The sequence below is a fragment of the Myotis lucifugus genome, unplaced genomic scaffold, assembly GCF_000147115.1.
Source record: "Myotis lucifugus unplaced genomic scaffold, Myoluc2.0 scaffold_241, whole genome shotgun sequence".
Lineage (NCBI taxonomy): Eukaryota > Metazoa > Chordata > Mammalia > Chiroptera > Vespertilionidae > Myotis > Myotis lucifugus.
The window spans coordinates 1,005,478-1,032,547 of record NW_005871289.1 but is presented as its reverse complement, the minus strand read 5'-3'; the positions used below and the strand labels follow the sequence as shown (position 1 = coordinate 1,032,547).

The 27,070-nt window shown below is 33.7% G+C and overlaps 2 protein-coding genes across 3 annotated transcripts in view; one reads left to right on the top strand and one right to left on the bottom strand.

The window, feature by feature from the left end:
• The window catches only part of LOC102421408 (runt-related transcription factor 2-like), a 56,841-nt gene extending 29,841 nt beyond the window's left edge, over nucleotides 1–27,000 (bottom strand). The window contains exons 1-2 of one of the 2 annotated variants that reach the window (XM_023762296.1): nucleotides 26,819–27,000; nucleotides 26,493–26,616 (exon numbers count right to left, since the gene is read on the bottom strand). In XM_023762296.1, the coding sequence (XP_023618064.1) occupies nucleotides 26,493–26,616; nucleotides 26,819–26,956 (262 nt within the window). In that variant the 5' untranslated portion in view covers nucleotides 26,957–27,000. Of the gene's footprint in view, nucleotides 1–26,492; nucleotides 26,617–26,783 lie in introns of both variants that reach the window. The other variant, XM_023762297.1, reaches the window with a different exon arrangement.
• SUPT3H (SPT3 homolog, SAGA and STAGA complex component) overlaps nucleotides 1–27,070 on the top strand; it is a 408,078-nt gene that overhangs the window by 18,957 nt on the left and 362,051 nt on the right. The gene's annotated exons all lie outside the window — the stretch shown is intronic.

Genomic DNA, 27,070 nt, shown 5'->3' with positions numbered 1-27,070 from the left:
TGCGTGCTGCCCAGAGGCCCGGATTGGCTGGGGGGCGGGCTGCCCCCATCTTTGTTGGGTTAATTTACATACTCCTGGTTGGCCGGTGGGTGTTGCAGAGGTATGGTCAATTTGCATCTTTCTCTTTTATTAGTGTAGATATATATATACCTTTTTAAAAAATATCAGCTCAGTTCATTTTTTAGAGCCTCTCTGCTATAAGTATTATATTGACTATTTCTCCTTATTTCTAAATTTTTCAACTACCACCCCTGACTCAGTTATTTGTTTTACTTTTATATTTGAGATGCTACTACAATATTGGACCCACTTTAAAGTGATGACTGATGTATATACTTGAAGTGTTAATGTGTATTTAGAGCATAGCTTATTTATGTGCCTTAATATCTGTGATCATCTATTATAGACTCCTTTGAGTGTATAGATTTCATTTTTTAAGACACTGCTAGAATGTCTAAATTTCCTGATTAGAACCTGACATTTAGCTAACAAAAGAGCTTATCTTTCAAAAAATGTTTTGTTTTGTTTCCAACACTTCCTTTAAAAGACACATTGATTTAATTTTGACCATATTTCAGCAGCCAGACATTATGTTTTACAAATTATTCTTTGTACTTAATTTTCCCCCTCTCATTTCAACTCCCAACATTTAGTCTAAAGCAGTGCCACCCATCATAGCCAGTATGTGAATTGCTTGTCATGGGTCTTTTATGAGATAAGTAGTTTGAGCCCAATTATAAACCAATCCCCCTGCTTCCTTCATTGAGATAGTGTTTTACACTGCAGTAGTAGAATTTTAATGATGAAATATACTGGCAGATTAAATTGATGAAAACCAATGAAACAACCTATGGCTTATAAGAAATAAATCCAAATGATGACTCTTACACTTTAGGGTGCATTAGAATCCCCTGAGAGCCTTGCTAATTCTAAGAATGCTGGGCCTCACCAACAGGCTTTCTGGTGCAGTAAATCTAGGATGAGCTCAATCACTTGCATTTCTGGTAAATTCCCAGGTGATGCTGATTGTCCAGGGACTGACACTTTGAGAGCCAGTGCACTAATAGTATCGAGCAGTGCCCCCCCTGATTTAATCACATCTGCATTGGATGGTGATTGAGAGAAAACTTGGCAGGTAATCTAAAAGCCAAGAAAGAAACGTAACATTTTTCTTAATTCTTATTTTTAGTAGACTCATTAATAGAAGTTTGAAGGACAAAGTGTAGAGAATTACTAGTGATGTTCTTTTCTCCCCAGAACAGTTGTCCCCAGAAGTACTCAATGGAAATTTAGATACTCCATTCATATTACAGTCAATAACATTTATAATCATGATGCCACTTATAAAGTAGAGACAAAATTTTATATCAGTGGGGAGATTATAAATACAAACAACTTTTGTTGTAGTTAATTCTTACCTGAGGATATTTTTTCCATTGCTTTTCAGGGAGAGTGGAAGGGAAAGAGGAAGGGGGAGAGAGAGAGAGAGAGGAAACATCCATGTGAGAGAGATACTTGGGTCAGTGAGCAAACCTGCAACCTTAGTAGGTGCCCTTGACTAGGAATTGAACCCGAGACCCTTTGGTGCTTGGGCTGATGCTCTAACCACTGAGCACACAGGCCAGGGCTAAATACAAACATCTTTATTCGTAAAACTAAGTACATATGATGTGCTATGCACTGTGGACACACATTTGCATAAATAAATGATTATGAATTGTGATAAGGACTATGAAAGACAATGTACAGGGAACACGGAAATAGTGGAATGTGGGAACTTAATTTATGGAAAGCCTCTCTAAGGAAGCAGGAATTTTGGCTACACAAGAGTTTTAGGAAACTAGACATAAGTAGGCAGGTTAGGAGCATACACACATATATATTTAAATACACATATGCACATACATGCATGTTTATATATATATATATATATTTTAATTTATATTTGTATAACTAACTTTTTCTGATTGTAAAAGTAACATGTTTGAGAAATTTTTGGAATCTATAGAACAACAAGAGAAATAATGTCATCACCCTGAGATAACCATATTGACATTATATTTCATTATTTCAGTATTTGGTCATTTATTTTTTTAAAATTGTAATCAGACCACATATACAAAATTATTTACAAATAAATAGACTTACAGTGTTCAAATGAAATATACAACTGTTTTTTGGAATACTAATACTTTTAATAGTTTCATAATATGTTGACTTGAGTCTTCTGTATGTAGTAAGAAGGAAGAGGTTTCACATATTTCATGAAGTCAGATGAAAAGCATTCTGTAATAGTCATCTTTAGGAGTCAAAAGTGGGAAATCTTTCTTTAACCTTGTTTCTCTAATTGAGTGAAGTTTTTATAAGAAATATTTATAATCTAATTTCTGTTCTGTTTTTCTCAATTTCAGGGACCATAAATGAATATGACCTAGTTTTGACCTGTAGTTTGTCATTTACTTTAAAGCATATTGTGCTAATAGTGTCACTAATTTTTTTTATAGTATTACTAGTAGCCCGGTGCATGAAATTCATGCACATTAAAAGGGAATTAATTGCCCTAACCGGTTTGGCTCAGTGGATAGAGCATCGGCCTGCGGACTCAAGGGTCCCAGGTTCGATTCCGGTCAAGGGCATGTACCTTGGTTGCGGGCACATCCCCAGTGGGGAGTGTGCAGGAGGCAGCTGATCGATGTTTCTCTCTCATCGATGTTTCTGACTTCTCTATCTCTCTCCCTTCCTCTCTGTAAAAATTCAATAAAATATATTTTTTTAAAAAACGGGATTAATTAGAGATATTTTAATATTGCTATTTGCCTTTATAATAGAAGTGTGAGAGATGAAAGGAAATTAGTAAAATGTATATGAAAATCATATAAATTTATTAATAAATAAACAGTAACAAAAGGATATAACAACAACAGAGGCATGATATAAAAACGACAAAAACATGATATGAAAACAACAAAAACATATGAAAACAAAAACATGATATAAAAACAACAGTGATGCAAACAATGACTGATAAAGTGATTAAACTTATTCTAATATCTCCCTGTACACCACATTAAGAGTGAAAACACTTTCAGAGTGCTTGACTAATTTCCCTTGTGATGAAGTACTTAGAACTTTAACTATAACATCACATGCTCTTCAAATTCGAGAGAAAGCAACATATAACTGACCATGTGCAAAAACGGGGTCAGGTAGGAATATGCCTACTTTGTCTAGAGTTTGTCCTTGTGTTTTATTAATAGTCATCACAAATGCTGGCATCACGGGAAACCGTCGTCGAATCAATTTAAATGGGAGGTCAGTGTCAGATGGGGACAAATTAATTCTTGGAATCAGAACAGCCTCTCCCTCTGCAGATCCTGTTAATACTTCAGCTTTGATAATGTTAGGTCATAATCTTTTGATAATAAATCTGGTACCATTACAAAGACCCCATTTACTATTGAGATTTCTCAATAGCATGATGATTGCACCCACTTTCAATTTTAATTTATGACATGGCATTCCCGAAGGAGTAATACAATTAAGAAATTCGATAGGAAAATTTTCCTTTTCAGCATCGTCTGTGGAATCAATGGAATCATCACTCAAATATGTGTGAAAATCTCCATCGAGTATATCCAAATTTTCTTCATTTAATTTTTGAACATGCTCATTTTTTGGACAAAGAATTGCACGTTTAGATATATTTTTAATATTATCCATAGCAGTGGTTCTCAACCTTGGCTGCACATTAGAATCACCTGTGAATCTTTTTAAAATCCTGATTCCTGGGCCTCATCCTCCGGAAATTGTTTCTTTGTTATGGGGTGGGGCCACAACATTAGTAACAAAGAAACAGAATTAAAACTTTATTGTGGGGAGCCACTACAGTGTTTTGGACAGGTTCAAGCCTTGGACTGATGAGAGGGCACAGTCCTCTCATTGCCATGTGCAAGTCCCAGCTTGGAGGGCAGGGCCCTCCCAGCACAATTATAGCCAACAGCTGTAGTTGTAAGCGTGAACCAATGGTCCGAACACGTGGCCCCATGTGCCTGAGTGATGTAGGCTTGATAGAGTTCAGGTGCATGTAGTTGAGTAGGATTGAAACCCAGGAGAATGTTGTAAACATCTTGGTCATGCCCTTACTTTGCCTTGTAGCATCTGCTATAAAATAAAGGCATGGCTGTGGGTGTGGTTGCTGTCTCTCAGAGAAGTAGCATCCCACCGAGACCCGGCTTTCATTCTCTTGTCTGTCTTTTCTAAGCCTTTCAGCCGCCCCCACTCAGGTTCACCCCTGGCCATGCTGGCGCGGCACACTTTAGAAAGATATGCCTCCACTTCCCAGGGTGGGTTCCTGCCTCAAACCCTGCTCTTACAGGAAACAGCTTGGGGGGAGGGCACAGCTGTTGCCAAGACAGCCCCTGCAGGACTGACTTCCTTCCACTTGGTCATGGTGGTTGTGGTCGTGATGAACACCACCCATGGTTTTTATATAAGTAGATTTTTCACACTGATTTTCATCCATTTCATGAAGAAAGTTTGTTTGTGAGTATAGAAAAAAAACCATTTACTAGTAGATTTCAGCCTCTATATAAAGGACAGTCCCATAGGATTCTCTTTCTTTTACTTGACATACTTTATGTCTACATACCCCTTTGCATTTGTAGACAGACCCCAAGGATGCCAGAAGACTTTAAAAACGTGGAGCGTAAGCCTTGCCCCATTTTTTGTTTATTAAACAATTTTTAAAAATAATAAAGGTCAGATTTTCTTTTTATCAAACTTAACATCTTGCCTTTAATGATACATGCCTATTCCTTTTGGGTTCATTATGTGTCATAGTGATTTGTGTTGAGGTATTTCTTTTGTGCACATATACCACCAGAAGATTTTAAATACAATTGCAGAACTTTACATTTGTAACTTGAGAAACAAGGAAACACATTTAAAAAAGAAAATCAGAGCACCTTTCCATAAGTCATACATAAATCAGTGAAATAAAATTTATTTTAAAAAGCATGATAATCATTCACTATAGTTTAATTTACTATAACTCTTATTTCTAAGCTGTGGAAGTAAACTGAGTTGATATATTAGCCAGATATCATATTATTCACACATAAGCCTTAAGATGATGTGTGTAAATACTCCTTTCACCTTTGCTTCTTTCTTTGGTAGTAAATTTTTATTGAAATGAACTTCAGTTTTTATATATATAAAGTACCACCTTCATTCTTTTCCAGCCATAGAAGTTATTTTTAAAGTGTTTTTTCTTTTTTCTTATATAGTGTTTCTTTAGCATGTCTTTTTTTTGGGATCTGTTATCAGATCCCTTCTCTGAGACTTTTTATTTTTTGTTTACACATTGTTGCTAATTCATTCATCTGTCCATCTACATATTCATTAATTAATTCAATAAATGTTTATTGAAATATGGTGATAACTGTATAGTACTAGTTGGGTGCTGGAAATATCGAGGGGAACACTATGTAAAGTATATGATTTTCGAACCATTAAGCTGTATACCTGAAACCAATAAATAAATAAAAATAAATGTTTATTGAATTCCTATTATATTCTAGGCATTTGCTACATCATGTGGAAAGTAAGGGAGGAGAGAGGGAATAGGAATTCATTGTATTTAAACTATCAATACTATGAACTATGACTTTTATGTTTCTGATGATCTCTTATATGGTCATCACATGTAGATTTTACCATTTTCATTGTACAGATGAGGATTTAGGGTTGGAGAGATTAAGGATTTGCATAGAGAACATAGTTTATTTATTTATTTATTTATTTAAATATATTTTATTGATTTTTTACAGAGAGGAAGGGAGAGAGATAGAGAGTTAGAAACATCGATGAGAGAGAAACATCGATGCACATCTCCCACCGGGGATGTGCCCGCAACCCAGGTACATGCCCTTGACTGGAATCAAACCTGGGACCTTTCAGTCCGCAGGCCGACGCTCTATCCACTGAGCCAAACCGGTTTCGGCAAGAACATAGTTTATAAACAACAGAGCTATGATTTGATTCTAATAATATCTGATTTTAATATTGCCTTCCTACATGGGAGACAGGTAAATAAAGTAAATACACTTCTTATGTGGATAGAGTGTGTGGTGTACTGTACCGTCTCTCTGAGGGCATGAGGTGCTAGCTAGCCTTCTCCCTTGGAACCAGAGAGGCTCCTTTTAAAAATCCATTTTATTTGTTGGGCTTTCTCATAGCATTTTATGTAAAAAATAGATTTTGTAGTTAAAAAAAAAATTCTTCAGTCACTGGCTAGACGAATTAATATATGTTTATATATATGCATAAGTAGATAGATGTTCTTATACACAGCCAGACACTGAGACAGAATGATAGGAGATGAATGAGAGAATGATGGTGATAAATATGTGAAAAGAGTTACAGATATACTATTATGGGAAGGTAAGAGAATTTTCAGTTTGATGAGAACTTGTGAAAATAATGCTACTTGAGCTGCCTTCAAGAATAGGTAATATTTGGCATTGTAGAAATTTGAGGGGAGGAGCCCTAGCTAGTTTAGCTCAGTGGATAGAGCTTCGGAAGGGTCCTGGGTTCGATTCCAGTCAAGGGCACATGCCTGGGTTGCGGGCTGGATCCCCAGTAAGGGAGCATGTAGGAGGCAGCTGAACAATGATTCTCTTTCATCATTGATGTTTCTATCTCTCTCTCCCTCTTCCTTCCTCTCTGAAATCAATAAAAACATATTAAAAAAAAGAAAAATTTGAGAGGAGGGTGGTAGTGAGGATAGGTAAGGAACACTGCAAGAAAGGGAAACCAAGGAAAAGAAAACAAGGAAACAAAGGGGAAAACCATGATTTGAGACCTAGAGGCAAAGATGAGGCATATAGGGCAAATAGTTTAGTGTGTCTACAGAGAAACTCGATTGTGGGAAGTACAGGCAAAGCTGTTGATTGTTATCAGAATGGCAAGTGTTGAATACCAGACTAACAGGAGTTAGGTCCTTTCCATAGGTTTGGGAATTCTTTAAGAGGTGTTTGAAAATTTAAAGGTGTGATACATGATTAAGGATAATTGATCATAAGTGGCATACAAAATGGATTGGCTGTGGTAAGACCTATTGTAGTTGTCTAGGTGAGAGGTAATGGCAGTGGAATGAAGAATGGGAAACAAGCATAATACAAAGGCCGCTAGCTTATTAGGTATTGAGGACTGATGGAATTGGCAAATTAGTTACCAAAAATAATTCCAAGGTTTCTATCTTGTAGGAATGGGTAATTAATGGTGCCAAGTGGCAAGTTTGAGTTTGATCTTTTGTATCTTAGCTGATTTCAAAAAGATTTCAAGAGTTTATCATAAGTGTTTATAATAATATAGGATAGGAAAAACAGAAAATGAAGGTGAAGCCTAAAAGGAATAGAGATACAAAATTAATCCAGGAGATAAAAGTGCACAGAGATGCACATATAAACTCCCACTCTGGTTGCTGAAATGGGGCAAAAGTTTTACTGTAAAACTTCGTAGCAAATGGGAAAACATAGCATTGTATACTATACTGTTTCTTTTTTTTTTTTTTTTTTTTTTAATGATTTGGTTCATTTCTATTTTTTTTTTTAATATATTTTATTGATTTTTTACAGAGAGGAAGGGAGAGAGATAGAGAGTTAGAAACATCGATGAGAGAGAAACATCGACCAGCTGCCTCCTGCACATCTCCCACTGGGGATGTGCCCGCAACCCAGGTACATGCCCTTGACCGGAATCGAACCTGGGACCTTTCAGTCCGCAGGCCGACGCTCTATCCACTGAGCCAAACCGGTTCCGGCTATACTATACTGTTTCAAAAGAAGCTGCATTCACAGTCTGTGATCTATCATGTAGCAATTGTTAGTATAATAATTTATGGTGCTGAGGCCTGAGAGGATTTTCTGCCATGTAAGTCTCTGGGGACACTTTATTGTGTAATCAACAGCATCCTTAACTGTATTTCTAAAGTAAATATAACATCGAGTATTCAGTTGAATCTTAAAACACCTTTGACTTCAAGCTAAGGAAACAGCACTATTATAAGTAAATGGAAAGTCTGACCTCAAGATTAGTGGTTTCTAATTGTGCTTATTGGAACCATAGCAGTTTCATCATGGACCATCAGGTTCGTGATCTCTTATTCCCATTGTAATCTGAGCAGGTCTGTCTTTATTTGTTTTATAGATTGGGCTTACATTTTAAAATTTATTGTTTGAATAGAGTGCCACAGCTTAAAAAGATTTGAAACCACTGACTTATAGCAGTATTCTCTAGTAGAGTTCAGTGAAAAAAAATACTAAGACTTCTATTTATATGTCTTTTTTATACCTTAAAATTTCTATTTTTATGAATAATTTATAAAGTAAATAATGTGTTAGAAAGGTAACAGATGTATATAATTTATAAACAATAAACAGCATTCGTCATTACGTGTGTATTTTACTAATGGGCTATATTGTCCAAAAGGTGAGCCCCAGTGAACTAGAGGAATGCATAGACAGTACTTTCAGATAATTTGTAAAAATTATTGCTTCACAGAGTTTAGCATTCAAAGCTATTTGGTTTGCTAAAGACTTTAAAGTTTTATTCTCTGGAAAAACAAATCAGCCAACCCTTATCCTACATTTTCATTTAAAGGTGCAAGCATGTTCTTTAGTCGAGTGAATAGAAGTTTCAACTTGTTTTTTTGTTTAGTAGTACTAAAATGTAATAACTTACACTTGATACACTCAACATTTTTATTAGTGCTTTAACATATTTTAGAGTATCTAAATCTCAAAATATCCATGTGAAGTATGGTAGGTAGGTGCGCAGTTTTTCTTCCTGTTTCACAGATGAGAAAACTAAGGCACAAGATATTTATTGTTATTATTTTTTAAATAAAGCTATGCAGAAAGTTCTTCCATTTTTCGGTCTTTTTAAAATTGCTTTTTCTACCTTTTATCACACCCTGTTAGTGCCTTCTGAAAACATGAATCAAGGGCTGCAGAGGCAAAGACCCAAAGTAAAAGATGTCAAGGATTCTATAGAAATAAGCTTATAGATGAAAGCCAGGAAGAAGAAATTTGATTGAAAATATACACCCTCAGACATGGATGACAAAAACCTTTCTGCCTGCATATTCCTATTGTTAGTGCTCCCTGAAGACCTGAGTTGAGAATTATGGCTATGCAGGGTCTCAGTGGGAAAAATGCCTTGCACCATGATGTCTGCTATGGGTGGTCTTACGGAGATACTATTGGAAATGATTTTTTATCTAGAACATAATCAATACGGCAGAAACACAGAATTTAAAAAAGGCTTAGAGCATACATATAGTTCAGTACTTGTAAGTGATGAACCTGAAGCTCAGAAAAACGAAGAGTTTTGTCTTCTATCTCATGACTAGAGGCCCAATGCATGAAATTCGTGCAAGTGTAGGCCTTCTTTCCCCCAGCTGCCGGCACCGGCCTCATTCTGGCACCCAGGACCCGGGCTTTGCTCTGGCCCCGGCTTCGTCCAAAAGGATGTCTGGAATGACGTCCGGTCTAATTAGCTTATTACCCTTTTATTATAGATACCTATGTAACTAGGTCTTATTTCTCCTGACTTGTAACATAGTTTTTAAAAGTCATAAAATGTTAGAAAAATTGGGGAGGGTGGAAAGCTTGGTGAAAATCAAGGAAACTATAAAATGTGTAAAATTCAAGAGGAATAATTTATTAAGAATATGTCCTGTGACTAGAATTAATGTGTCACTTGACTTTTTGACTTCTTGGCTATCATGCTTTTTATTTTTAAGATTTTTTTTTCTAGGGCTACCCATTAGGTATTTGGGTACTCTGAGCAAGTAGATATTGGTCATGAAGAATAATTTAATATACAGTTCTTTTGTTAACATAAATCAGTTTGATAGATTTTGATTCAATTAGGTTCAATGGAGACATTTTGAAGTCACAGGAATGAAACCTGTTTTAGAGAATGGTATATGGTAACTACTAAATCACTCTGCTTAAAACCACTCTCCTTCCTCTTGTTTTATTATCTCCTGTGTCCTAGCTCTTAGTCTTGGCTTAGCACATTCTTTATTTCTTAAATGGCCTTTCTTTCTCTATTCACCAAGTATAGCGCCCCCCCCCCTTTTTTTTCTAGAGGCCAATTCACTTTTTATATTCAGATTTTTATCTCTAACCCTTCCCAGCCAAGAGTAAAGTGCTGGTTCATATACAACCTCTTTATCCAAAAAGTTGACATGCTTTTTCTCTGTTCGTAATTTTTAATGGATTTTAAATTTGTGGCAAGCAAGTTTCTGTGTACTCTTAATCATTATTGGTTTGCTTATCATAAAGCAATTAAGTGCTTAATTGGTTATGTTACTATTGAAGGTGTTCAAAGGGAAAGCTACTTCTCCACTGGAAGTTTGGAATCTAAGGGAGTGCTCCTCTGGCTATGAGAAGGAAGCTCAATAGTAGAATGAAAGAATTAAGCAGTGCATGAATGGGCAACTAAAGGCATGTCTTTTTTAAGGGCAGAGAGTCAGAATATAGGTAGGAGGAAATTTAGGCTAAGTAAATGAGGGAGTTCTCTACAGTGTAAGAAATAAAAGTTGAAAGTTCTGCTTAAAGCAGTCTGAGAAATCCCTTCAGAGGAGATAAATGTCTAGGAGCTCTGAAATAGTCTGACTCTTAGATCCCTCGGAATCTAGCAGATGTTCTTTTCTTTGTCATATCTACTTCACACCACCTTTTATTTCTCTAAATTAGGAAATTTGAATTATTTGGCTTGACGATTTTTCCTATCTACAGTGTCTCCTATATTTCCCATTTTATTCAGTCAGTAGTTGTGAAATGGAAAAAAAGACAAAAACAGGCACCTGCAATTGTAAAATACTTAACAGTAAACAATTAGTATAAAATATCAAAAAGAGGAATTAGTTGCAAAATGAAAAGTCTGAAGACCTGTCAGCTGGAAGCCTCTGCCAGCTAAGACTCTAAAGTGGGTTATTAAAGGCATGATTTATGAGCCATCACTTGTGGTGAGTACTAGGAGCGAATGGTTTTACTCATCTGTAGCCATGTCTCACAATATCTGTGCTGTCAGGGCTACTGGATCACTCTCTGAGGAACATGGGGCAGATGCATTTCGACTTCATAAGGCATTTGACAAGTTTGTGGTGAGACATCAGTGACAACATGGGTAAATGTAAACTGGTAGCTAGTTAATGCAGTTGTGCAGCTTAATGATTTACAAAATGTCTCAAATTGCTGAAGACATTGTTTTACAAGACAGAGTTATGCACCAAAGGACCTTCTTTCTTGTTCAGTTGTGTGGATAAATTGAGGGGTGAACAGGAGCGTTCTCTTTAGGTTTTAAGTTGTCTTTTGGAGTGAAAGTGGATTACACTTTCTGTCAGTTCCTTAAAAATCTCTCAGAATTAAGAATTAGAAGTAAACTGCCAGGTGCTCCTCTTTCAGCATCAGAAAGAACTCTGGAGCAGAGATGAAGTACACAACTTCAGGGAGCTGGTTATACTATCCATAAGCAAGTCGGACACTGTCTTAATGGAATGTTGTTTTGAATAGGCTTCTCAAACATTGTTTTCCCTGGGGGTCTTGTGAAAATGCGGATTCAGATTCAGAAGGTCTGGGGTGGGGCCTGAGGTTCTGCATTTATATACGTGCTTTCAGGTAATGCTGAAGTTACTTGTCTGAGCCACACTATGAGTAGTCAGATTTAAACTCTTAGGATTTAGGATTGGAAAGTTTATTATATGTAGTAACTGCAATGATTTTTTTTTCAGATTGGGTGTAGGCACTTTACATGTGTTATTTAATTTTCACAGAAAACTTATAAGGCATGTAGTCATTCTTTGATAGGTGATAATATATTTACAAGTGGAGACACAAGGAGCTTGCTCAAGGTTTTATAATAATTGATATAATTGGGATTTAAACTTAAAGGACAGAAAAACCTTTTCTATGTTGATTCTGTTTTTTTTTCGTTTTTTTTTTTTGTGTGAAACTGATTTTCCCACATAAAAATAGTTTGTAATTGCAGGAATTTGCTCTATTTTTTACAACTTGAGCATGGGGGGGGGGGGGGGGAGACACACAAAATTGTTAGTTCCCAATACCAAATTTGTTGTATGAGTTCAGGAAAAATAAGTGTTATAAACATTAAAGCATACTATTAACTATTTCTTTTAATCCCTATCAGAGGATATTTTTTCAATTGATTCTTTTTTTAGAGAGAGTGAAGATGAGGGCGATGGGGGTGGAGGAGGGAGAAAGAGAGAGAGAGAGAAACACTGATGTGAGAGATACACATCAATTGGTTGCCTTCCTCATGCACTCTGACTGGGGCCGGGGATTGAGCTTACAACTGAGGTACGTGCCCTTGACTTGGAATTGAACCTGAGACCCTTTGGTCCACGGGCTGATGCTCTAACCACTGCGCAACCAACCAGGGCTATTAACTAAATTTTTTTTTAAATTTTTTAAATTTTATTTTCTTGTTTAAAGTATTACAAATAGTAGTACATATGTCTCCTGTTTTCCCCCATTGACCTTCCCCCGGCCTCCCGTACTCCCCGGCACATGCCCTTACCCCACCACCCCAGTGTCTTGTGTCCATTGGTTATGTTTATATGCATGCATATAAGTCCTTCTATTGATCTCTTATCCCCCCCCACCCCCCCAACACTCCCCAGCCTTCCTGCTGTAATTTGACAGTCTGTTCGATGCTTCTCTGCCTCTGTATCTATCTTTTTGTTCATTAGGTTATAATGTTCTTTATTATCCATAAGTGAGTGAGATCATGTGGTATTTTTCTTTCACTGACTGGCTTATTTCACTTAGCATAATGCTCTCCAGTTCCATCCATGCTGTTGCAAATGGTAAGAATTCCTTCTTTTTTATAGCAGCTTAGTATTCCATTGTGTAGATGTACCATAGTTTTCTAATCCACTCATTTGCTGATGGGCATTTAGGCTGTTTCCAAATCTTAGCTATTGCAAATTTTGCTGCTATGAACATAGGGGTTCAACCAACCAAGGCTATTAACTAAATTTTAAAAATTGTCATGTTTATTTAGTTTTTAGTTGAAAAATATTGACAAGCTTAAAAAAACAGTCTTTCAGAATTATATTATCTGAACATAATGATCATTATTTCAAGTTCCACTGGTACACACTTATACTTCTGTCTAATAAAAAAAAATGAGATTGTGTTGTATATAATTAGTATCCTTTTTTCCCACTAAACACAACTTTAATAATGACTAAATAGAACTCTTGTACTTCACCCTTATTGGCAATATCACCATTCTCTTCTAGGCTGCAATCTCATTTTCCCTATTCTTTGCCTTTTCCAATTACTGCTGCCAAATTCTTCTGCTTGTTTCTTTGTACTATCTCTTCAACTTGCCCATATTTTTCACCTTCAGGCTTGTTTTTTCCTATGAGATTAATGACTCCTGAATCACCATGTCATTCTTAAAGTTCTCTGCTTCATTGGTTGACTGTTCTGGTTGCACACAAAACCTTTTGTCTTTCTTTCCTCACCTTTTTCATTGACTTCTGATGAAAAAAGTGTGAACACTTACGGAGTATAAACTTATGTCAGGGAAGTATCTTACCCTATCAGCTTCTTTTTCTAACCACTTGACTCCATTGCCAGATACAGTGCCAGTTTGCATGTTTCCTTTTCTAAAATGTCGTATCTGAGATTTTATATTTGCATATATATTTAACTTTAATGAGTGATTCTACTTTATTTAGGCTTTTTAAAGTTGTTGGTTTGAGCATTAAAACATTACTTGTAAAATTAAATATTCACACAGAATGACAGGCTTGGTCTGCTGACATCTGTAGATACTCAACTTTCTCTTCTAAGTTCTTTATTCTATGGCTTCTGGTCAGCCCAGTGGATCCATATAGAGTGAGAAATATAATCTCAGCTTTATGCTTACATTCTGCCAGAAAAAAAAAAAGGATCTAGAGCTCTTGTGGCTTCTCTGAGAGTTTTGTTTTGAATAATAATGTAGAAATGGTTGTGGATGAAATTGGAACAGTAGTGCATGTCAGAGATTTACTTTATAGAATCATGTACATAATCTTTTTGGTAGCATAAGAAAAATGTATCCTTAGCAGTGGATCTTTGGAAACATCAAATATTTAAGAGAATAAGGATTTAAGAAATACAGAAATTAAGATTAAGAAATTAGGGTTGTCTTGGTCACTTAGCATAAGTGTGGACATTTAGGCCCTTTTAGGTAAAGACAGTGAGACCATGGTAAAGGGAGTGTTATAGATAATTATAGGAACTAGGATTTGACTTTAGCTCTGACACCAAAGCCAATCATTGACACTATTATTTTTATTTTATAAATAATGAGGATTATAAAACCCTTGTTTTTAATTTAAGAGTTTAATTTTTACTCCTAAAATGGTATTTTCATATCACATGAAGTATATATTATGTGAAGTGGACATTGAATAGGATTATTGATGTATGATTGGCTAAGAAGTATTTAATTCCTTGGAAATTAATTTTCTGATCAATCGTGATCTAAATATTATCTTTTGGTATACTCTTAGGTTTTATTTTTTTCTTAATCTCTTTAGTTCTCAAGGATCAGTATTACTTAAAGATATACTTATTGTGCACAGTACCTGGCACAATAAACAGTCTACAAAGAAAAGCTAGCAAAAACAAAGTACTGTTTCAATTAAGGTATATTCTGAAAATCATGGAGGTATGTTGCTAGGCACATATACAGGGTGGGGCAAAAGTAGGTTTATAGTTGTGAGTATGCAAAACACAGTTTATGCTTGTATTATTATTTATTAATTATTTATTGTCCATACCAACAATTGTAAACCTACTTTTGCTCCACTTTATTTTCTTGGAATGTTATTATGAGCTTAATTAAATGAATTTAAAGCTTAAAATATTGAGGTGTTAGAATAGGCTGAGTATACATTTATAGTAGCGATTTAAATAAAAATGAAAATGAAAAGTACTAATATTTTTGGCTATAATCATCGTACTGAATTGTCTATGCTTCTGACTTTATTTTCTCTATTACTATTACTTGTGGACACATCAGCATTGGCTAACATCTCTACTAGAAGAAAGGGAAGAAAAGGAACTGAAATGTTAATATTTTATTTCTTGTGAATTAGCTTTATACATGCTTAGGGGAAGATAATTTGGAAATTTATGTATTTTTGTTTGTACATCTTAACTTTAGCTTAATTTCTAGGTGTTTTAAAGTTGGCTATCTACTGGCTGCTAAACTTGGCTAATTTACCTAGAGAGCTTTGTTCAAAAAATTTTCCAAGGCCTTCTCTTCTTCCTTCCTCCCTCCCCAAGACTTCTTCCTGGGTGATTCTGTTGATCAACCAGGTTTGTATACCATTGGGCTATAACAAGTCATGGGTAGGTAGCCCTCTGAACCCTTTAATGGAACATACTTGCTCAGTCCTTTTTTTAAAAGTCTTATGGTCAAATGACAAAGCCACTTAGTTTACTTATATTTATAACAAATGTAAATCTCCTTTAAAGAAACTTTGTCAACTATTTGTAACATCTCAGAACTCAAACCGATTAGAATATTTTAAATGTTTATTTACATTTAAGTTAGAGTGAGTACTTTTTAAAATAAGATAGGGCCTTAAATGTACAAAATTCTTATTTTTATTGTATTATTTTTATATTACCATATTTCTATGGTTTATGATATCCTGCTTAGAATATGTCTCATGAAATGGTTTACACTAATGTGCTTCCAGAACAGGACCTGGGCCCAGGGTGAGGCAAGCAAAGTACCTAGGGCACAACATTTAGGTAGGCACTTACTTCCACTGTTGTGTAGGAGTCAGTACCTCCTTAAATTTTGTGCCCTAGATGCCTGCTTGCCTCATTCTAGCCCCAACCCTGCCCCAGAGAAGTAGGCTGCATATAAATTATTTTAATTTTAGTTTAGCATAATCTCATGCATGCTTAGATGTTTTGTTTTATACAGAACTAGAGGCCCGGTGCACGAAATTCATACACTCAGGGGGGTATCCCTTAGCCTGGCCTGCGCCCTTTCGCAGTTTGGAACCCTTGGGGGATGTCCGACTACCAGCTTAGACCTGCTCCCCTAAGCTGGCAGTTGGACATCCTTAGTGCTCCCGTGGAGGTGGGAGAGGCTCCTGCCACCACCGCTGTGCTTGCCAGCTGTGAGCCTGGCTTCTGGCTGAGCGGCGCTCCCCCTGTGGGAGCACACTGACCACCAGGGGGCAGCTCCTGCATTGAGCATCTGTCCCCTTGTGGTCAGTGTGCATCATAGTGATGGGTCGTTCTGCAGTTCAGTCAATTTGCATATTAGCCTTTTATTATATAGGATTAATGACAAGTTGAAAATAATGTAGCCAAACTCAAATTTATGTTTTCCAGAAAAAAATCAGTTAACGGCTTAAAAAGATAACATTATGATTTTATGCTTTAAGAAATATATTTTTTTATTGATTTCAGAGAGGAAGGGAGAGGGAGAGAGAGATAGAAACATCAATGATGAGAGAGAGAATCATTGATCTGCTGCCTCCTATGTGCCTCCCCCTGGGGATCGAGCCCGCAACCCGGGCATGTGCCCTTAACCAGAATCGAACCCGAGACCCTTCAGTCCGCAGGATGACACTCTATGCACTGAGCCAGACCATCTAGGGCTATGATTTTATTCTTGCATGTTCAGTAATTGTCAGAGCTTCAGAAATTTAAGTTCAGTATAATTTTGTCTCACTGAAATATGCTTGATTGTTTTATCTATTGGCAGTTACCTGAAATCATTAGTGCTCTCTACCATAAGCTTCTTAATTTAACATATAGTACATTCAACTCTTACAATTATGGATGATTATTGAAATAATAAGTAGTGACTCCAGTTTTACTACATTTTTATTAATAGTTTTAGAATTCTTTCAGAATTTGCCTATGGTTTTTCTTTTTTTTGAGTGCTACATCTGGAAATGCTCAAATGTTGTTTGCCTTTTTAAAGGAACAGTTTGCAGTGAAAGTATAAGTTCTTTAGAGGTGAGGTTCAAGTTAACGAATGATGAACCATAATGTGAGGAAGCATAATATTGTGAATTATTATTTGGCAAACATAACTAATGCAGGCATTAGCTGCTGAAGCCATTAATAAACTGCCACATGCAGAAAGCTAGAGATAGGCAACACAGAACTTTCTCTGTAAATTCTCAGAATGTGAACTAGAGTACAACTTAGTTTATTCAATAAGGACTAAAGTTTTAAAGTTTGATATGTTTGTAGATTCCATGATTAATGTGTAACATAGTATGAAAGGAGTATTTAGAATCCATTAAAATTTGTAGATGTGATATCATTGTCAAGTCAGGCATTTTATTTCTTAAAGTTAGAATTTATTTAAATGCCCTTTTTTTCCCCAAATAAATTTTTATTTCTACTTATAGTGGTGCCAAAGTAAGTTTGCTAAATAGAATTATTTAATATTTAGTTCTGTTGATAGTGTTTAAAGTAAACAAAAATAAACCCATAACAACCAAGGGTGAAGAAGTCTCTAGATTTGTTTTTAGCTTTCTTTTTCATGGTTTCTCAGAAGTGTATCATATTATAAATACATTCAAAATGTTTTGCTCTGAGGATATGTAGCATTCCTATAAAGGTTAAATCAATAAAAATGATTTGGACACATTCCTAAGCATGGCTAGAACAGGTAGCCCGTTGTTTTAGGTACCCTTGAGTTTCTGGAGCAGATCATTATGGCGTAGCAAAGAACTTACTAAAAGTTGCTTTCTATGTGTAGACGCATCAGCTTTAAAAAGTAAGATTTTCTGGTCTTTTAGAAATGAATATTTTTAAAGTAGCCCTATGTGTATTGATTTAATGATGTGTTATAAACTCAGTTAAAGTTTTGAAGCTTTTTTCCCTCCGAATGCTGAAGATAAACCATAATTGATAAGGAAGAGGTACGTACAGGAAAAATGCAATGGGCAAGCCTTTCCAGCCAGTTTAGAATAAATGATAGTCGTATGAATAAAGAAAATATCACAAATTATAATTGCAAATTCAGGAATTAGATGTGGTTCTTTTTAGCTTTGCCAGTTTAGAAGAAAATTCTGTAGTCACTGGTATGTTATATGTTCCTTTGAGCAGTTCAAAAGGCAAGCTTTAATTTTAGCATTTATTTTAAAAAAGCATAATGTATTCTTCTGTGCTCAGGGTTGAACTTCTTAGTATGGTATTGTTGCTAGGTAGAGTTTTATTTTATGCATTTGTTTGCTGTTTTCATATATTTGAGTAGGCAAGTTTTAAGTGCATATGTAAGTTTTCACAGCTACTTTTCAAAAAATTTTTTGTCAGCTTATAATAATATGATTTTTCTTAAATGTTTCCTAAAAATAGCATTGAGAGTATTAGATGTTTTTGGATCATGGAAAAGCAGTGAATTGACAATGCATTTGGTTGAATAGGTTTAAATAAAAGTGGAAAATTTGAGTTACATATAGTAATGTAGCTTCATTATAGAAAATTTCTTCCTATCATTTTATATGTGTAATATATAACTACCTTGTAAATAAATACTTTATTGAAAATATTTTATGTTATTTGTTGGAACACATGATCTTATTTCATAGATAAGAAAATGGTTTGAACATGTCTCAGCAAAAAAAATTTTCCCGTCTGTAAACACATATATAGAGTAGTTTAACCATTTAATAATTAAACAATTTAGCAATTTAAACCAAATATTTTGCTCTCTTAAAAAGTGTTGTGTGTCCTGATATGTTATGGTTTATCATTACATTTTTAAAAGTAATATTTATAAAAGTAAAAATAAGCCTAATAATTAGCATATGACTCAATTTTCTTCCTGGATACTTGTGAATGATAATTTTAAAAAAATCTCTTCATATGTTTTCTCTGGTTTTACTGGTGTACGAAAGTATTCTGTAGTATGCTTAAGCATATTGTAAAGGAAATATACTGTTAAACCTTTATTACTAAATCAAGAATAATATACCTCTGACAATAGTGATTGCTCCTATCTAGCTTAGATAATAACCTTTTTAAAATGAGGTGCCTACTAGTGGCAAATAGTTTTGAAAATGTTATTTAAGTTTTCCTCCTAAAATTCATGAGAGAGAGAGAGAAAGAAAGGGAGAAAGAAAGGGAGAGAGCACACATTATTGTATTTAGTTTTAACAACTGGGGGAATGTTAAGAATTCTGTGTGAACATTGGAGTTTTAATAATATGAAAAAGAGGAGTTTCTACTATAGAGAGAAGTTAATGATGAAAGGTTTGGATTTCATTGACTTTAAGTTTCTATTGCTTTACAAATGTACTATAGTACATTGACTTTAGAAGTAGTATCTGCATTGCGGACTATTTTTTATAATATGTTCATTTTTAGTTTTGAACTCTATATTTGTAAGAGCAGAGCAATTTTTTCTGCATTTTGTCAAAAGTTGAATTACTTAAAAGCTTTGCCAATTTCATGACAGGTAAAAATTAATCTCACTAGATTACCTTTTGTAACCAATTATTTTACCTAATGTTAAGATGCTACTGTCCTGATGGAGGTTTTCTTGTGAGTATCATCTTATAATGTCTTAATGTTTCTGAATTGGGTGGTAAGATCCTTTGGATGAAACTATATACTTTTATATCCATTTTATAGAAAACTCAGTAATTGATATAAGGTAGATTATCAGTGTAAAGAAGTTTTTCTATGCCATTATATTATTGCAGATTTCTTTAATCTGTTGTAAATGTATGAAATAAAGTGAGAATTCACTTTTTTCTAAAAAATAGTTTTTCTTTGAGCTGTATATACAGAAAAGTCTTACAATAAAATTATTGTTGATTAAAGGAAATCTGCACTTTTTGTCTTTTGGATACTTATGTGTCTGTTTTCTAGGATCAAGTTATACAAGTTAAGCCAGTGGGTTAAAATATTAATTGTAAAATGTAGCACTTTATTTTTTTCTTTTCAACTTCATAATGAATTTATTTTGTTGAGATTAATTTAAATAATTTTTAATCATTTGGTAGAAATAATGCTACATTTTCACTTATCCTGAAATTTGAAATTTAAATTGCATAGTCAGTAGAGAAATTTCAATATAAAATTAATTATTGCTAATGAAACAAAATAACAAAATTAAAATCACAATGCCTAATTTAAATTATTTACTCAGGTTACATGGGCAATGAGTAAACATATAGAAAATATACTGTTTAACTCCAGACTAGAGTTGGTCTTTGAAGTCATGTCCATAAATAGCTATTTGTTAGCAGCGTAATTACATTCATATTTGTTCTTGTGAACTGTAATAATTTGTTTAACTGATATCAATTTTTAATTTTTTTAGTTTACAAGTGGAAAATAAAGTCTTGAGTTTTACAGACATAGTTTTTGGTTGTTTTTATCTTGAATTTCCCAATAGATGCTGGATCTCTGTTATTGGTTTTACAGATTGACATTTCTCTGTTAGTATACATGCAGAAAAGTAATTATCTTTCAGAAAAGAGCTACAAACAATACCTGGGTTCAGTAATTTACAACTGTTTTTCCCTGACTTGCAATCATTATCCCAAGTGCGGTCGTCACTTACGTGTATGCATTCATATGCATATGCACATGCCAAAGCATATACTATGAATTAAAATTTTGATCTGGACTGATATTTGAAAGAAATTAAAATTATATTTATGTGGCAAATACTTTGTTCCTATATAAAAATATTTCCATGTTCATATATAGTTCTATAGCATCATTATTCATTTTTTCAAAGAAATACTGCATATAACTGTATATGTTTTTAAAACCTTTCTGATGCCTGTCATTGTGAGTTAGCTAATATTTTTTTTTTTTTAACTGAACCACAAAATGGACTTAGTTGTAAGATATTTGATTATAAGGAATATGTAAACAATGGTTTGGCAGACTCATGGTTCATATAATCTTAGAGGAACCTATAAATGTGTATTTTAATTTTTGAATTTTAAAAGTCTTTTATATAAATATATTTTTATAGTTGGTGGTATAATGATTTCAATAGACCACCATTGCTGTAAAAAAATAAAATAAAAATGCCAGTTTTACTGAAAATTAAAATAACTTATTTGATGTTGTTGTAAAATTATTTGTCTTGCAAAGGATATTTAGATGTATCTTGTTAGGAAAGTCACTTCTCTATTGTAACTCTTCTGTCTAATTTCTTAAGGGATGGCATAGAAATAGTGCAGATATTAGAGTCTTAACCGTTACTACAATAATCTTAAATACATGTTTTAGAATACTGTTAACTTTATACATCTTCTGACATCAATATAATCATTTTAAAATATCTTAAACATTTTTAAAAAATTGCATTTGCTTACTATATTTATATGGTGAGGAATTCCTTGTTTTGTGGGCAATTTACTTAAGAAATGAAAATCATTTAATCAAGATAAATATAACATTTATGTTCTTTTTATTATAGCCAAAATCGCACTTGGTTTGATTTTTGCTACTAGACTGTATATTAGATATTATGTTTATGAGTATTAATAGGAATATAGGGAATAGGATGAATAATGAATTTTTTTTTCATTGCAAGTATTAAATGCTTATGTAGCAACTAGCTTTTAAAGAACTCTTAATTCTGCAGCTCATCTTATTTGGGAATTGTTTTATACATCAGGAAAATGATAAGCTTTTTATTTATTAGTAGAAGAAAGCATATTTATGAAGAAATATATTTCAGAGTTAACATCCTATTCAATAACACTATAAACACGTGAAATGGTTAATATGGTATTGCTTATATCCATCTAACCCTTTTCCAAACCTTGAACCCTATCTCCTTAATAAATAGTATACGGGGGAGGAAGTTTTTAAGAATTCAACATTAGATGAGTATATTATATTCACTGTAATTAAAGAGCACCTAATCTCAGTTGCTATACAGGTCTTTAAAAAGTTATGTGGGGATATAAGGCCTGTTTTATGTGTGTTTGCTCTTGAATGGACAAAAGTTTGTGGTCAACTGTTGTTGAAATTGTAAGGAAGTTCCCTTTGAATAAGGTGTAGAATTTCCTTATTATTGTTTTGAATTATAGCACATTAATCAAAATACACGTCCAATGAATTTCATAATATTTATACTAGCAATAGTTTGTATTCAGGTGTATATTTTCATTATGTGAGACTTTTCTCAAGATTTGTTTTAAAATATTAAACACTGCAGATTTCATGAAGGTTTTTCATACACTTTAGACAATTATCTTACAGTATTTACTCTTTGGAAAATATTAAGTATTGGTGTTTATCGTTATCCTTATTATGGAAGTTTAATGACATGTGGTGGTTTTTTTTTTTTTTTTTTTTGTAGAATTTTATCTTTAGTGAAATTCAGTTGTTAGGAGAAAAAAATAGTGCATTAAGGTAACATTGTGAAGTTAGCACCCATTTAATAAGGCCTTACATGGTATGTGACTAGAAAAAATACTTTTGCTTTGTCACATTTACAGTTTTATTATTCAAAGGAAGGATTTTTTCATATTGAAGGTATTTGTCTATTTGAACGTATATATAATATTTTTAAAGAGACACTATATAGGTAGACTGACTGTTCCAGTGAACCTTTTCTTAGCTAATAGCATTTGCACTCCTAATGCTTTTTGAGGAGCCTTTGGTATGACCTCTCTATTGACTCAGAGTTGTCACATATTAGTATCCTTGGACAAAGGTTAGAGCAGCATGGGAGGTTGGTATTTGTATGCTTTGGAGCGGTATTGAGATGCTACCCTGTTTTGCCATCAATTTTCAAGTATGCATGGGTGCATCATTAATCATAGGAAATGCAAAAATAAATAATGATTCAGTCCAATTGGATTTTTTATATGAATACTTACCTTTTCCCTTTTTTTTTGTATATACAGTTGAGGTATTTGGGTAACCCCTAACCTTTTGCTTCAACAAAGAAGTACAGTATAAAAATATTACCACAGTTTTCATGTGAGCAGCTCTTGAGAGGGAAGAAAAAGCTCTCTAGATGAATACTTGTTGAAAAAAACAGTTGTGATACAGAATGTCTTAACTCAGCCCCAATACAGTACTTGAGGACCACCAGTGGATAAAATTGAAAGCATATGATTTTTGAAGCACTAGAAAAGGTTTGTAATTGATTAGTGCTGGTTGAAAGTATTGAAGAACAGTGAGTTTTGATTTGTGAATGGTTCTATTCAATAAGGATTAATTCTGTGTGTTTGATAAAATCTTAGTGCTTTCAATGAGTTAGCTTTCCCCCCTCTGCAGTTTATTTAACCATCAAATATTTCAGTGTTGTTTTAACAAACTGGAACATTTCTATCTTACTGAATTTAACTTTAGCATGACTGATTTAAACAAGTCAAACTATCAGTGATTAGTTTGAAGGGTGTAATTGAATATATTAATTTTTTATTTTTAAAAAATAACTAAAATAATAATGTAATCACATATATTTCATGCTTTCCTTGTAATTTAGAGACTAAGAGGTCATATAGACTACCAAAATATTTTTATGCAATTTCTTTGAAATATTTAACATTTTAATAGAGTTCTAAAATTTAAAAGTGAAATCTAACAATTTTTCATGCAAAATTAGGATTATTGTTTTACAATTTAAAATAATTTATAATACGAGTCTTTGGGAATTGCATAGATATTTTTAGCTTAATTTGTGTTGGAGTGGTCTTCTGTGTTTGTTCTTGACTTTTAAAATTCTCTCTCTGGATTTTGGAATTATTTTGGAAGTAAGTTGTGATACTTTGTCACTATTAAACCTTGAAACTAAAATTATCATTACTGGTATGGACCACAACTATTATTTTGGAAATCAGTGTTCACACATCATTTGCAGTCAGTCACTATGGTCAGTTAAAAAGGTTTTATGTAGAAATTTTATTTAGTCAACTGATATATTTTCATAAATTCTTAATTGTAATATACTCTGTGAGTCACATCTATCACTTTCAACAGACTTTATGATAAATAATGGGCTTATTTTGAGTAGTGCAGATTGAAAATTCTTTGTTAATTCAAGATAAATGATATGCTAGGAGAGCAAGGACACTGAAATGCATTCTCTGTCTCTGTCTGTCTCTCACACACACCCTTTTCACTCATTATATGTGGCTGAGGCAATGGGCCGGTGTGTGCTTTGTCCCTCACCTAGGAAAAGCCTAAACTTTTAAAAACAAATTGATCAAATGAGAACACATACTTTCATTTCAGGAGGTTGTTTTGATAATCATCATATAAGAAGTTAAAGCCCTAACTGAGATTTTCGACTTCAAATAGATTATAGATTGGTGAAATGTTTGCAGTGTGATGATAACCTATACATAAGGTCCACTACCCACTCACCTGTAATTAGTTCAGTGTAGTGGGTTCATCTTAAATCTCTATCCAGGCTCTAAAATACTATTTGGGGTTGGGAGAGGATAAATTCCACTTTTCAGAAAATAATTGTTATGTTGTCTAAAAATATATGATATTTGATAGAAGAAGATCTTTATTTAGTTCACTATGGTGCCTTGTTGTGTTAGAAGATGGTGAAGTTTTAGAAATTTTACTATAGAAATAGTTATTAAGGGTGTCACAGAAATATAAGACCACTCATATGATAGGAATAAAGAGCATTTTAACACATTCTTTGTGATAATATCAATAACTTGAGCTGTAATGTTGAAATAATCCTTGAAACTTGTGTTGTCCCCAATCTGGTTAGAAAAATATATTTTATTTTTAAACAGAGTAATATTGTGAAAGAGTAACTTAACTGCTTGCGATGCCTGTTTTAAGTTATCCCTCCATATAACAATAGTTTTAGCCATTTTTTTCTCATCTTTTGGATAGAAACAGCAAAAGTTCTCACTTATAAGCTATAATTATGATATGATCTATAATGCAGTCTAATTCTATGTTCTGCTTCCTTAATGCAGAAAAATTTAGAGTAACTCTTGTTGACTACCATTAAATTAAAAAAAAATCTGTGATTATTATATTGTATGTGTTATAACTGAGGGCACCCACTACAACTATTGAAGGAATCACTACAGCAGTTTTACATTTTGTTGGTAAAATACAAAGTACATTTCCTCACCCTTTTAAGAGAAACCTTTTTCTCCCCTGCAGGTTTATTTCTCTTTGACCTAAACTAAGACTGCTCCTCTGATAGCCAGTTAAAATGTGTGAAGTAGGAGGAGTAAAGGAAACTCCAATCGTTAGTTGTAAGTTATAAAGCAAAGTTAATATAGGTATACACAGCAAAAGATTTATTTTAAAGGATAAAAGAAAACTTTATAAACTTGCCTTGTAGTTGGAACATGTTGGACATCATAAAGAAAATCTTGTAAGTGTTTAGATATTTTGCTATAATACCATGTCAGCAGATGAATGTTGAAGTAGTTTATTTTTGTTTATCAACATTAATTTGAAATTAAATATTAAGGGACTATATTATGGCTGTTTTTCTTGAAAAGTCCAGCATGATTTAGTAGGTATAGCTCTTTTAAATCATGCAGGGTATCCTTACGGAGTTTTATTTTTCATGAAACTAAACGGTATTCATTTTGGTAGGTCCAAGAATATGATTAAAAGAATCCTAGTCGTCTCAGTGTTTGCTCTGTTTTTATAACAGGTTCTACACATGGGTAATAGTGTGTAGATGTGAAGTTAAAATTATATGGAAAAGCACAATTACATGGAATTTTTAAAGATTTCTGTAAACTTTTAAATATCCTGGATATCCTGCTTAACTATAAAGATCTATTAAAAATGGCTATTACATACTTAATATAATTTTATTTCAGATGAACATATGCTTCAATTATAAAAAGTTGCTTAGAAACAAAGTTATACAGATAGCTTATGATATGATGCAGTTTCAAATTATAAATAGATTTCTTGTAGTCGGACTGTTAAAATGTTAGCTGCACTGCAGGTTTATTTCTCTGTTTTACATGGGAGAGCATAATGTTGAGATAATTCTGCGGTCTGTTATTTTGTAAAATTACTTCCTTTTTGAAGTTTGCTCAAATATTGGGAGCTGCCGGAGTGAATACTTCATAATACTTTGATTAATTTAGTATCTAATTTTATTTCAGTAAGGGATAATGAGAATATTAAACCTTTTTATTGTTTTAACTACCTCATTTCTATACTTCTGAAAAACATTTTGACTCATGAGATAATTTAATTTTTTTCTATTTCAGGTCATTACTCTGAGAAGTAGATAAGTTACAGATGCCAAATGCAAATATGTACAGCAATTTCATTTTTCAAGTTTTAGTGCAACAAAATAGCATTATTATTATTTTCATTAATATAATGTCATCCGGAAAGCTCGCAGTTACTTTATCCAAGAAACATACCTTTATGTTTAACAGGTTCATCTCTTATAGGATTTTAAAATATGGTAACACTTACCCCAAAAGAAGTTTTGCTGACATGGTGTCACTGTGCTGAAGAGGCTGTTTGATGCCATAGTCCCTCCTTTTTTTTTCAGATAGAACTTGTACCCTCTGTTGTAAATTCTGCTTGCAGCCTTAAACTGAAAATACAAACCATACCCAAACCTTGTTTTAGTTTTGCAGTATGCCTGGAGTACATAGACTTTATATTTATATTTTTTTCTGTCAAGAAATTATGTAGCTGGTAACATGTGAAAAGCAAGGAAACAAAACAAAAAGAGAATGAGCAAATATTTGAAGGACCTACTATTACTGCATAGACTGTGGTTAGAGAGCACTCACTGACTCTGTTGGTCTCGGTGGCTGGTAGTGACCTGCGGAGATTAACCATTTAAAAACCAGAGACTTCTTGCTGTCCTCCTGGAGAAAGTTTGCACCGCACTTGTGGTTCTGTGGTTGTTTGTGAGGCGAATGAAGCATTCACACAATCCAAAAAAGCAAAAGCTTTAAAACTCCTTTTTTTTGCAAGCACTATTACTGGAGAGACAGAATCATGTGGTTTGTGACCTCACAGTGCTCCAAGTGAAGTGGGAC